The 12,500-nt window shown below is 42.7% G+C and overlaps 1 protein-coding gene across 1 annotated transcript in view; it reads right to left on the bottom strand.

The window, feature by feature from the left end:
* The window catches only part of LOC122545830 (rho GTPase-activating protein 15-like), a gene marked incomplete at its 5' end in the record, with an annotated part of 97,407 nt that overhangs the window by 55,383 nt on the left and 29,524 nt on the right, over window positions 1-12,500 (bottom strand). The window contains one exon of the mRNA XM_087985508.1: window positions 437-524. Within this exon, the coding sequence (XP_087841634.1) occupies window positions 437-524 (88 nt within the window). The remainder of the gene's footprint in view (window positions 1-436; window positions 525-12,500) is intronic.

Raw genomic sequence — 12,500 nt, 5'->3', positions numbered from 1 at the left:
CCCCCTTCTAACCCCCTTCCCTAACTCCCTTCCCCCTCCTAACCCCTTTTCCCCTCCTAACCCCCTTCCCCTCCTAACCCCCTTTCCCCTCCTAACCCCCTTTCCCCTCCTAACCCCCTTTCCCATCCTATCCCCCTTCCCCTAACTCCCTCCCCCTCCTAACCCCCTTCCTCCCCAACTCCTTGTACCCCCTCCTAACCGCCCTTTTGCCACCTCCCAGCACCTTTTGCCCCTCGTGCCCAGTGTTGCAGGTATTGCCTCCTCTGTTCCAACGACAGGGTGTGTGTGTGTGTGTCTGCGCGCGTGTGTGTGTGGGGGGGGTGGGTAGTGTGTTGTGTGCGGTGAGGGGGGGGGGGGGGGCTGTGACAGGCGGGTGTTTTGAGGGAAGGTGGGGACCGTGGGGTAGTACCCCAGTGTGGGGAGGCAGCAGACTGACCTTAGTGCCCGCGCCCTGAGACTTCGCCTCCTTGTAAAACGCCAGGCTGTTCCCTGCCAATACAACCCAACAGCTGCTCCAGTTTTTCCTGGGGGGGGGGGGGTGGGGGGGGTGGAGAGACAGACAAACATCGGTCAGGGGACTGGGTGGGGGAAACGCAGAAGACCCGCGAGCCGCGGACCTGACGCAGTCCCGTTTTCGACAGCACGGAAACAGGCCCTTTGGCCCATCCGGTCCGTGCCGGCCCTAATCCCAAACTAAACTCATCCCACACCTGCCCCTGCCCCTGGTCCATATCCCTCCAAACCTTTCCTTATCCGTGCCCTTATCCAAATGTGTTTTAGACGTTGTAACTGTCCCCGCACCCCCCCCCCCCCCCCCCCAACGTCCTCAGGAAGCTCAGTCCGCACACAGACCACCCTGTGCGTGAAACATTTTACCCCTCATGTCCTTTTTAAATCTCTCTCCTCTCACCTCAAAGACGGGACCCCTCCCTCGCCTTGAAATCCTACACACTGTTTAAAAAAAAAAGTCATTCGCCAGTCACCCTGTCCATCCCCCTCTCACGATATCGCAAACGTCCATAAAAGGTCGCCTCTCAGCCTCCTACACCCCAGTCCCACCCTGTAGCTCAAACACTCCATTCCCAGATGTGGAGGGGCCGGTGTTGGACAAAGTTAAAACTCACACAACACCGGGTTACAGTCCGACAGGTTTATTCGGGAAGCGCTAGCTTTCTGAGCGCTGCTCCTTCATCAGGTGGTTGTGGAGAATAAGACCGTAGGACGCAGAATTTATAGCACAAGTTTACAGTGTGATGCAACTGAAATTATATATTGATAAAGACCTGGATTGTTTGTTCATTAGATTAGATTACTTACAGTGTGGAAACAGGCCCTTCGGCCCAACAAGTCCACACCGACCCGCCGAAGCGTAACCCACCCATACCCCTACATTTACCCCTTTACCTAACACTAGGGGCAATTTAGCATGGCCAATTCACCTGACCCTGCACATCTTTGTGACTGTGGGAGGAAACCGGAGCACCCGGAGGAAACCCACGCAGACACGGGGAGAACGTGCAAACTCCACACAGTCAGTCGCCTGAGGCGGGAATTGAACCCGGGTCTCTGGCGCTGCGAGGCAGCAGTGCTAACCACTGTGCCACCGTGCCGCCCACCGTTCAGTCTCTCATCTGTTAGAATGACCGTGTTGGTTTCAATTCTTTCACATGTAACTCGCAAAACTTTTTTACAAGCCATATTTTCAACTGAACTTTAACAATTGGTGTCAGGTAATGTATTGAAGGTGTTAGCTTCCCTGTGTGAGGCTGTCTGTGCCACAATGGTCAGAATTATTCTAGTCTAAAAAACAGATACACAGAATCTTACACAAATTTATGCAGTTTTTGAGCAAATTGAAATGTAACTCCGCAAGCACAAATTCACCCACAAACTTATATGTGTGGGTGTGTGGAGGGGGTGGTGGCAGGGGGTATGAGTGTCTGTGAGAGAGTGTGTGTGAGTGTGAGTGTAAAGGGGTCGAATCTGTGAGAGGGTGAGTGTGGGAGTGTATGTATGAGCGTATGAGAGAGGGTCTGCATGTGTGTGTGTGTGTGTGTGTGTGTGTATGTGTGAGTGTGTATGTACATAGGAATGTCCGTGTGTGTGTCAGAGAGTGTGTGTGTGTATGTGTGAGTGTGTATGTATGTAGGAATGTCCGTGTGTGTGTGTCAGAGAGTGTGTGTGTGTCAGTGAGTGTGTGTGTGTGTGTATGTATATAGGAATGTCCGTGTGTGAGTATAGGAGTGTGAGTGTGTGTATATAGACGTGTGTGTATGTGTGAGTGTGTATGTACATAGGAATGTCCGTGTGTGTGTCAGAGAGTGTGTGTGTGTGAGTATAGGAGTGTGAGTGTGTGTATATAGACGTGTGTGTGTGTCAGAGTGTGTGTGTGTGTGTGTGTGTGTATGTGTGTGTGTGTATGTGTGAGTGTGTATGTACATAGGAATGTCCGTGTGTGTGTCAGAGAGTGTGTGTGTGTGAGTATAGGAGTGTGAGTGTGTGTATATAGACGTGTGTGTGTGTATGTGTGTGTGTGTGTATGTGTGAGTGTGTATGTACATAGGAATGTCCGTGTGTGTGTCAGAGAGTGTGTGTGTGTATGTGTGAGTGTGTATGTATGTAGGAATGTCCGTGTGTGTGTGTCAGAGAGTGTGTGTGTGTCAGTGAGTGTGTGTGTGTGTGTATGTATATAGGAATGTCCGTGTGTGAGTATAGGAGTGTGAGTGTGTGTATATAGACGTGTGTGTATGTGTGAGTGTGTATGTACATAGGGATGTCCGTGTGTGTGTCAGAGAGTGTGTGTGTGTGAGTATAGGAGTGTGAGTGTGTGTATATAGACGTGTGTGTGTGTCAGAGTGTGTGTGTGTGAATGTGTATATGTGTGTGTGTGTATATAGGAATGTCCGTGTGAGAGTATAGGAGTGTGAGTGTGTGTATATAGACGTGTGTGTGTGTGTATGTGTGAATATGTATATGTGTGCGTGTGTATGAATGTGTATATGTGTGTGTGTGTGTATATAGGAATGTCCGTGTGTGAGTATAGGAGTGTGAGTTTGTGTATATACACGTGTGTGTGCATATGTATATGTGTGTGTGTGTGTGTGAATGTGTTTATGTGTGTGTGTGTGTGTGTGTATATAGGAATGTCCGTGTGTGAGTATAGGAGTGTGAGTGTGTGTATATAGACGTGTGTGTGTGTGTGTGAATGTGTATATGTGTGTGTGTGTATATAGGAATGTCTGTGTGTGAGTATAGGAGTGTGAGTGTGTGTATATAGACGTGTGTGTGTGTGAGTGTGTGTGAATGTGTATATGTGTGTGTGTGTGTATATAGGAATGTCTGTGTGTGAGTATAGGAGTGTGAGTGTGTGTATATAGACGTGTGTGTATGTGTGAGTGTGTATGTACATAGGGATGTCCGTGTGTGTGTCAGAGAGTGTGTGTGTGTGAGTATAGGAGTGTGAGTGTGTGTATATAGACGTGTGTGTGTGTCAGAGTGTGTGTGTGTGAATGTGTATGTGTGTGTGTGTGTATATAGGAATGTCCGTGTGTGAGTATAGGAGTGTGAGTGTGTGTATATAGACGTGTGTGTGTGTGTATGTGTGAATATGTATATGTGTGCGTGTGTATGAATGTGTATATGTGTGTGTGTGTGTATATAGGAATGTCCGTGTGTGAGTATAGGAGTGTGAGTTTGTGTATATACACGTGTGTGTGCATATGTATATGTGTGTGTGTGTGTGTGAATGTGTTTATGTGTGTGTGTGTGTGTGTGTATATAGGAATGTCCGTGTGTGAGTATAGGAGTGTGAGTGTGTGTATATAGACGTGTGTGTGTGTGTGTGTGAATGTGTATATGTGTGTGTGTGTATATAGGAATGTCTGTGTGTGAGTATAGGAGTGTGTATATAGACGTGTGTGTGTGTGTGTGTGTGTGAATATGTATATGTGTGTGTGTGTGTGTGTGTGAATGTGTTTATGCGTGTGCGTGTGTGTGTATATAGGAATGTCCGTGTGTGAGTATAGGAGTGTGAGTGTGTGTATATAGACGTGTGTGTGTGTGTGTGAATGTGTATATGTGTGTGTGTGTATATAGGAATGTCTGTGTGTGAGTGTGTGTGTGTGTATATAGACGTGTGTGTGTGTGTGTGTGAATGTGTATATGTGTGTGTGTGTGTATATAGGAATGTCTGTGTGTGAGTATAGGAGTGTGAGTGTATGTATATAGATGTGTGTGTGTGTGAATGTGTATATGTGTGTGTGTGTATATAGGAATGTCCGTGTGTGAGTATAGGAGTGTGAGTGTGTGTATATAGACGTGTGTGTGTGTGTGTGTGAATGTGTATATGTGTGTGTGTGTATATAGGAATGTCTGTGTGTGAGTATAGGAGTGTGTATATAGGTGTGTGTGTGTGTGTGTGTGAATGTGTATATGTGTGTGTATATAGGAATGTCCGTGTGTGAGTGTGTGTATATAGACGTGTGAATGTGTTTATGTGTGTGTGTGTGTGACTGTGTATATGTGTGTTTTTGTGTGTGTGTGTGACTGTGTATATGTGTGTTTATGTGTGTGTGTGCGTGTGTGTGTCTGTGTATATGTGTGTTTATGTGTGTGTGTGTGACTGTGTATATGTGTGTTTATGTGTGTGTGTGTGCGTGTGTGACTGTGTATATGTGTGTTTATGTGTGTGTGTGACTGTGTATATGTGTGTTTATGTGTGTGTGTGCGCGTGTGTGACTGTGTATATGTGTGTTTGTGTGTGAATGTGTATATGTGTGTTTGTGTGTGTGTGCGTGTGTGACTGTGTATGTGTGTTTATGTGTGTGTGTGACCGTGTTTATGTGTGTGTGTGTGAGACTGTGTATATGTGTGTTTATGTGTGTGTGCGTGTGTGACTGTGTATATGTGTGTTTATGTGTGTGTGCGTGTGTGACTGTATATGTGTGATTATGTGTGTGTGTGTGTCTGTGTATGTGTGTTTATGTGTGTGTGTGCGTGTGTGTCTGTGTATATGTGTGTTTATGTGTGCGTGTGTGACTGTGTATATGTGTGTTTATGTGTGCGTGTGTGACTGTGTATATGTGTGTTTATGTGTGTGTGTGACTGTGTATATGTGTGTTTATGTGTGTTTATGTGTGTGTGTGCGTGTGTGTCTGTGTATATGTGTGTTTATGTGTGTGTGTGACTGTGTATATGTGTGTTTATGTGTGTGTGTGTGCATGTGTGACTGCGTATATGTGTGTTTATCTGTGTGTGTGACTGTGTATATGTGTGTGTGCGTGTGTGACTGTGTATATGTGTGTTTGTGTGTGTGTGTGTGTGAATGTGTATATGTGTGTTTGTGTGTGTGTGTGTGACTGTGTTTATGTGTGTGTGTGACCGTGTTTATGTGTGTGTGTGTGTCTGTGTATATGTGTGTTTGTGTGTGTGTGTGTGTGTGACTGTGTATATGTGTGTTTATGTGTGTGTGTGTGACTGTGTATATGTGTGTTTATGTGTGTGTGTGCGAGTGTGTCTGTGTATATGTGTGTTTATGTGTGTGTGTGTGACTGTGTATATGTGTGTTTATGTGTGTGTGTGTCCGTGTGTGACTGTGTATATGTGTGTTTATGTGTGTGTGAATGTGTATATGTGTGTTTGTGTGTGTGACTGTGTATATGTGTGTTTATGTGTGTGTGTGTGTGTGTGACCGTGTTTGTGTGTGTGTGTGTGACTGTGTATATGTGTGTTTATGTGTGTGTGCGTGTGTGACTGTGTATATGTGTGTTTGTGTGTGTGCGTGTGTGACTGTGTATATGTGTGTTTATGTGTGTGTGTGTCTGTGTATATCTGTGTTTATGTGTGTGCGTGTGACTGTGTACATGTGTGTTTGTGTGTGTGTGTGCGTGTGTGACTGCGTATATGTGTGTTTATGTGTGTGTGTGACTGTGCATATGTGTGTTTATGTGTGTGTGTGAATGTGTATATGTGTGTTTATGTGTGTGTGTGTGACTGTGTATATGTGTGTGTGTGTGTGTGTGAATGTGTATATGTGTGTTTATGTGTGTGTGTGTGACTGTGTATATGTGTGTTTATGTGTGTGTGTGCGTGTGTGTCTGTGTGTATGTGTGTTTATGTGTGTGTGTGTGACTGTGTATATGTGTGTTTATGTGTGTGTGTGTGTGACTGTGTATATGTGTGTTTATGTGTGTGTGTGTGAATGTGTATATGTGTGTTTATGTGTGTGTGAATGTGTATATGTGTGTTTATGTGTGTGTGTGTGACTGTGTATATGTGTGTTTATGTGTGTGTGTGTGACTGTGTATATGTGTGTTTATGCGTGTGTGTGTCTGTGTATGTGTGTTTATGTGTGTGTCTGTGTATATGTGTGTTTATGTGTGCGTGTGTGACTGTGTATATGTGTGTTTATGTGTGTGTGTGTGACTGTGTATATGTGTGTTTATGTGTGTGCGTGCGTGTGTGACTGTGTATATGTGTCTTTATGTGTGTGTGTGTGTGTGAATGTGTATGTGTGTTTGTGTGTGTGTGTGTGCGTGTATGACTGTGTATATGTGTGTTTATGTGTGTGTGTGTGTGTGACCGTGTTTATGTGTGTGTGTGTGACTGTGTATATGTGTGTTTATGTGTGTTTGTGTGTGTGACTGTATATATGTGTGTTTATGTGTGTGTGTGTGTGTGTGTGTGACCGTGTTTATGTGTGTGTGTGTGACTGTGTATATGTGTGTTTGTGTGTGCGTGTGTGACTGTGTATATGTGTGTTTGTGTGTGTGCGTGTGTGACTGTGTATATGTGTGTTTATGTGTGTGTGTGTCTGTGTATATGTGTGTTTATGTGTGTGCGTGTGACTGTGTATATGTGTGTTTATGTGTGTGTGTGTGCGTGTGTGACTGTGTATATGTGTGTTTATGTGTGTGTGTGTGTGTGACTGTGTATATGTGTGTTTGTGTGTGTGTGAATGTGTATATGTGTGTTTATGTGTGTGTGTGACTGTGTATTTGTGTGTGTGTGTGTGTGAATGTGTATATGTGTGTTTATGTGTGTGTGTGCGTGTGTGTCTGTGTGTATGTGTGTTTATGTGTGTGTGTGTGACTGTGTATATGTGTGTTTATGTGTGTGTGTGTGACTGTGTATATGTGTGTTTATGTGTGTGTGTGTGACTGTGTATATGTGTGTTTATGTGTGTGTGAATGTGTATATGTGTGTTTATGTGTGTGTGTGTGACTGTGTATATGTGTGTTTATGTGTGTGTGTGTGTGACTGTGTATATGTGTGTTTATGTGTGTGTGTGTGTGTCTGTGTATATGTGTGTTTATGTGTGTGTGTGTCTGTGTATATCTGTGTTTATGTGTGTGCGTGTGACTGTGTACATGTGTGTTTGTGTGTGTGTGTGCGTGTGTGACTGCGTATATGTGTGTTTATGTGTGTGTGTGTGACTGTGCATATGTGTGTTTATGTGTGTGTGTGAATGTGTATATGTGTGTTTATGTGTGTGTGTGTGACTGTGTATATGTGTGTGTGTGTGTGTGTGAATGTGTATATGTGTGTTTATGTGTGTGTGTGTGACTGTGTATATGTGTGTTTATGTGTGTGTGTGCGTGTGTGTGTGTCTGTGTGTATGTGTGTTTATGTGTGTGTGTGTGACTGTGTATATGTGTGTTTATGTGTGTGTGTGTGTGACTGTGTATATGTGTGTTTATGTGTGTGTGTGTGTGTGAATGTGTATATGTGTGTTTATGTGTGTGTGAATGTGTATATGTGTGTTTATGTGTGTGTGTGTGACTGTGTATATGTGTGTTTATGTGTGTGTGTGTGTGACTGTGTATATGTGTGTTTATGCGTGTGTGTGTCTGTGTATGTGTGTTTATGTGTGTGTGTCTGTGTATATGTGTGTTTATGTGTGCGTGTGTGACTGTGTATATGTGTGTTTGTGTGTGTGTGTGACTGTGTATATGTGTGTTTATGTGTGTGTGTGCGTGTGTGACTGTGTATATGTGTCTTTATGTGTGTGTGTGTGACCGTGTTTATGTGTGTGTGTGTGACTGTGTATATGTGTGTTTATGTGTGTTTGCGTGTGTGACTGTATATATGTGTGTTTATGTGTGTGTGTGCGTGTGACTGTGTATATGTGTGTTTATGTGTGTGTGTGTGCGTGTGTGACTGTGTATATGTGTGTTTATGTGTGTGTGTGTGTGTGACTGTGTATATGTGTGTTTGTGTGTGTGTGAATGTGTATATGTGTGTTTATGTGTGTGTGTGTGACTGTGTATTTGTGTGTGTGTGTGTGTGAATGTGTATATGTGTGTGTGTGCGTGTGTGTCTGTGTGTATGTGTGTTTATGTGTGTGTGTGTGACTGTGTATATGTGTGTTTATGTGTGTGTGTGTGTGACTGTGTATATGCGTGTTTATGTGTGTGTGTGTGACTGTGTATATGTGTGTTTATGTGTGTGTGAATGTGTATATGTGTGTTTATGTGTGTGTGTGTGACTGTGTATATGTGTGTTTATGTGTGTGTGTGTGTGACTGTGTATATGTGTGTTTATGTGTGTGTGTGTGTGTGTCTGTGTATATGTGTGTTTATGTGTGTGTGTGTGTGTGTGTCTGTGTATGTGTGTTTATGTGTGTGTGTCTGTGTATATGTGTGTTTATGTGTGCGTGTGTGACTGTGTATATGTGTGTTTATGTGTGTGTGTGACTGTGTATATGTGTGTTTATGTGTGTGCGTGCGTGTGTGACTGTGTATGTGTCTTTATGTGTGTGTGTGTGTGTGAATGTGTATGTGTGTTTGTGTGTGTGTGTGTGCGTGTGTGACTGTGTATATGTGTGTTTATGTGTGTGTGTGTGTGTGACCGTGTTTATGTGTGTGTGTGTGACTGTGTATATGTGTGTTTATGTGTGTGTGCGTGTGTGACTGTGTATATGTGTGTTTATGTGTGTGTGCGTGTGTGACTGTGTATATGTGTGTTTATGTATGTGTGTGTGTGTGTCTGTGTGTGTGTTTATGTGTGTGTGTGTGTCTGTGTATATGTGTGTTTATGTGTGTGTGTGTGTGTGACTGTGTATATGTGTGTTTGTGTGTGTTTGTGTGTGTGTGTGAATGTGTATATGTGTGTTTATGTGTGTGTGTGTGCGTGTGTGACTGTGTTTATGTGTGTTTATGTGTGTGTGTCTGTGTATATGTGTGTTTATGTGTGTGTGTGTGCTTGTGTGACTGTGTATATGTGTGTTTATGTGTGTGTGTGTGTGTGACTGTGTATATGTGTGTTTGTGTGTGTGTGAATGTGTATATGTGTGTTTATGTGTGTGTGTGTGACTGTGTATTTGTGTGTGTGTGTGTGTGTGAATGTGTATATGTGTGTTTATGTGTGTGTGTGCGTGTGTGTCTGTGTGTATGTGTGTTTATGTGTGTGTGTGTGACTGTGTATATGTGTGTTTATGTGTGTGTGTGTGTGACTGTGTATATGTGTGTTTATGTGTGTGTGTGTGACTGTGTATATGTGTGTTTATGTGTGTGTGTGTGTGACTGTGTATATGTGTGTTTATGTGTGTGTGTGTGTGTCTGTGTATATGTGTGTTTGTGTGTGTGTGTGTGTGTCTGTGTATGTGTGTTTATGTGTGTGTGTCTGTGTATATGTGTGTTTATGTGTGCGTGTGTGACTGTGTATATGTGTGTTTATGTGTGTGTGTGTGACTGTGTATATGTGTGTTTATGTGTGTGCGTGCGTGTGTGACTGTGTATGTGTCTTTATGTGTGTGTGTGTGTCAATGTGTATGTGTGTTTGTGTGTGTGTGTGTGCGTGTGTGACTGTGTATATGTGTGTTTATGTGTGTGTGTGTGTGACCGTGTTTATGTGTGTGTGTGTGACTGTGTATATGTGTGTTTATGTGTGTGTGCGTGTGTGACTGTGTATATGTGTGTTTATGTGTGTGTGCGTGTGTGACTGTGTATATGTGTGTTTATGTGTGTGTCTGTGTGTGTGTTTATGTGTGTGTGTGTGTCTGTGTATATGTGTGTTTATGTGTGTGTGTGTGTGTGTGACTGTGTATATGTGTGTTTGTGTGTGTTTGTGTGTGTGTGTGAATGTGTATATGTGTGTTTATGTGTGCGTGTGCGTGTGTGACTGTGTTTATGTGTGTTTATGTGTGTGTGTGTCTGTGTATATGTGTGTTTATGTGTGTGTGTGTGACTGTGTATATGTGTGTTTGTGTGTGTGTGTGTGTGACTGTGTATATGTGTGTTTATGTGTGTGTGTGTGTGACTGTGTATATGTGTGTTTATGTGTGTGTGTGACTGTGTATATGTGTGTTTATGTGTGTGTGTGTGTGAATGTGTATATGTGTGTTTATGTGTGTGTGTGTGTCTGTGTATATGTGTGTTTATGTGTGTGTGTGTGTCTGTGTGACTGTGTATATGCGTGTTTGTGTGTGTGTCTGTGTGACTGTGTATATGTGTGTTTGTGTGTGTGTGTGTGTGACTGTGTATATGTGTGTTTATGTGTGTGTGTGTGTGTGACTGTGTATATGTGTGTTTGTGTGCGTGTGTGTATGTGTGATTATGTGTGTGTGTGACTGTGTATATGTGTGTTTATGTGTGTGTGTGTGTGCGTGTGTGACTGTGTATATGTGTGGTTATGTGTGTGTGTGACTGTGTATATGTGTGTTTATGTGTGTGTGTGCGTGTGTGACTGTGTATATGTGTGTTTATGTGTGTGTGTGTGAATGTGTATATGTGTGTTTGTGTGTGTGTGTGTGTGTGACTGTGTATATGTGTGTTTATGTGTGTGTGCGTGTGTGACTGTGTATATGTGTGTTTATGTGTGTGTGCGTGTGTGACTGTGTATATGTGTGTTTATGTGTGTGTGTGTGTCTGTGTGACTGTGTATATGTGTGTTTATGTGTGTGTGTGTGTCTGTGTGACTGTGTATATGTGTGTTTGTGTGTGTGTGTGTGTGAATGTGTATATTTGTGTATGTGTGTGTGTGTGCGTGTGTGACTGTGTATATGTGTGTTTGTGTGTGTGTGTGTCTGTGTATATGTGTGTTTATGTGTGTGTGTGACTGTGTATATGTGTGTTTATGTGTGTGCGTGTGTGACTGTGTATATGTGTGTTTATGTGTGTGTGTGTGTGTGTGACTGTGTATATGTGTGTTTATGTGTGTGTGTGTGTGTGACTGTGTATATGTGTGTTTATGTGTGTGTGTGTGAATGTGTATATGTGTGTTTATGTGTGTGTGTGTGACTGTGTATATGTGTGTTTATGTGTGTGTGTGTGTGACTGTGTATATGTGTGTTTATGTGTGTGTGTGTGTGTGAATGTGTATATGTGTGTTTATGTGGGTGTGTGTCTGTGTATATGTGTGTTTATGTGAGTGCGTGTGTGTCTGTGTATATGTGTGTTTATGTGTGTGTGCGTGTGTGACTGTGTATATGTGTGTTTATGTGTATGTGTGTGACTGTGTATATGTGTGTTTATGTGTGTGTGAATGTGTATATGTGTGTTTATGTGTATGTGTGTGACTGTGTATATGTGTGTTTATGTGTGTGTGAATGTGTATATGTGTGTTTATGTGTGTGTGTGTGACTGTGTATATGTGTGTTTATGTGTGTGTGTGTGTCTGTGTGACTGTGTATATGTGTGTTTGTGTGTGTGTGTGTGAATGTGTATATGTGTGTTTATGTGTGTGTGTGTGCGTGTGTGACTGTGTATATGTGTGTTTGTGTGTGTGTGTGTCTGTGTATATGTGTGTTTATGTGTGTGTGTGACTGTGTATATGTGTGTTTATGTGTGTGCGTGTGTGACTGTGTATATGTGTGTTTATGTGTGTGTGTGTGTGTGACTGTGTATATGTGTGTTTATGTGTGTGTGTGTGAATGTGTATATGTGTGTTTATGTGTGTGTGTGACTGTGTATATGTGTGTTTATGTGTGTGTGTGTGTGACTGTGTATATGTGTGTTTATGTGTGTGTGTGAATGTGTATATGTGTGTTTATGTGCGTGTGTGTCTGTGTATATGTGTGTTTATGTGAGTGCGTGTGTGTCTGTGTATATGTGTGTTTATGTGTGTGTGTGCGTGTGTGACTGTGTATATGTGTGTTTATGTGTATGTGTGTGACTGTGTATATGTGTGTTTATGTGTGTGTGAATGTGTATATGTGTGTTTATGTGTGTGTGTGTGACTGTGTATATGTGTGTTTATGTGTGTGTGTGTGAATGTGTATATGTGTGTTTATGTGTGTGTGTGTGACTGTGTATATGTGTGTTTATGTGTGTGTGTGTGAATGTGTATATGTGTGTTTATGTGTGTGTGTGTGTGAATGTGTATATGTGTGTTTATGTGCGTGTGTGTCTGTGTATATGTGTGTTTATGTGAGTGCGTGTGTGTCTGTGTATATGTGTGTTTATGTGTGTGTGTGCGTGTGTGACTGTGTATATGTGTGTTTATGTGTATGTGTGTGACTGTGTATATGTGTGTTTATGTGTGTGTGAATGTGTATATGTGTG

Source organism: Chiloscyllium plagiosum, unplaced genomic scaffold (genome assembly GCF_037043375.1).
Source record: "Chiloscyllium plagiosum isolate Xiang-an unplaced genomic scaffold, Cpla_swu_hap1 HiC_scaffold_53X, whole genome shotgun sequence".
Classification (NCBI taxonomy): domain Eukaryota; kingdom Metazoa; phylum Chordata; class Chondrichthyes; order Orectolobiformes; family Hemiscylliidae; genus Chiloscyllium; species Chiloscyllium plagiosum.
The sequence above is the reverse complement of the archived record's forward strand: the minus strand, read 5'-3'. Positions and strand labels throughout refer to the sequence as shown.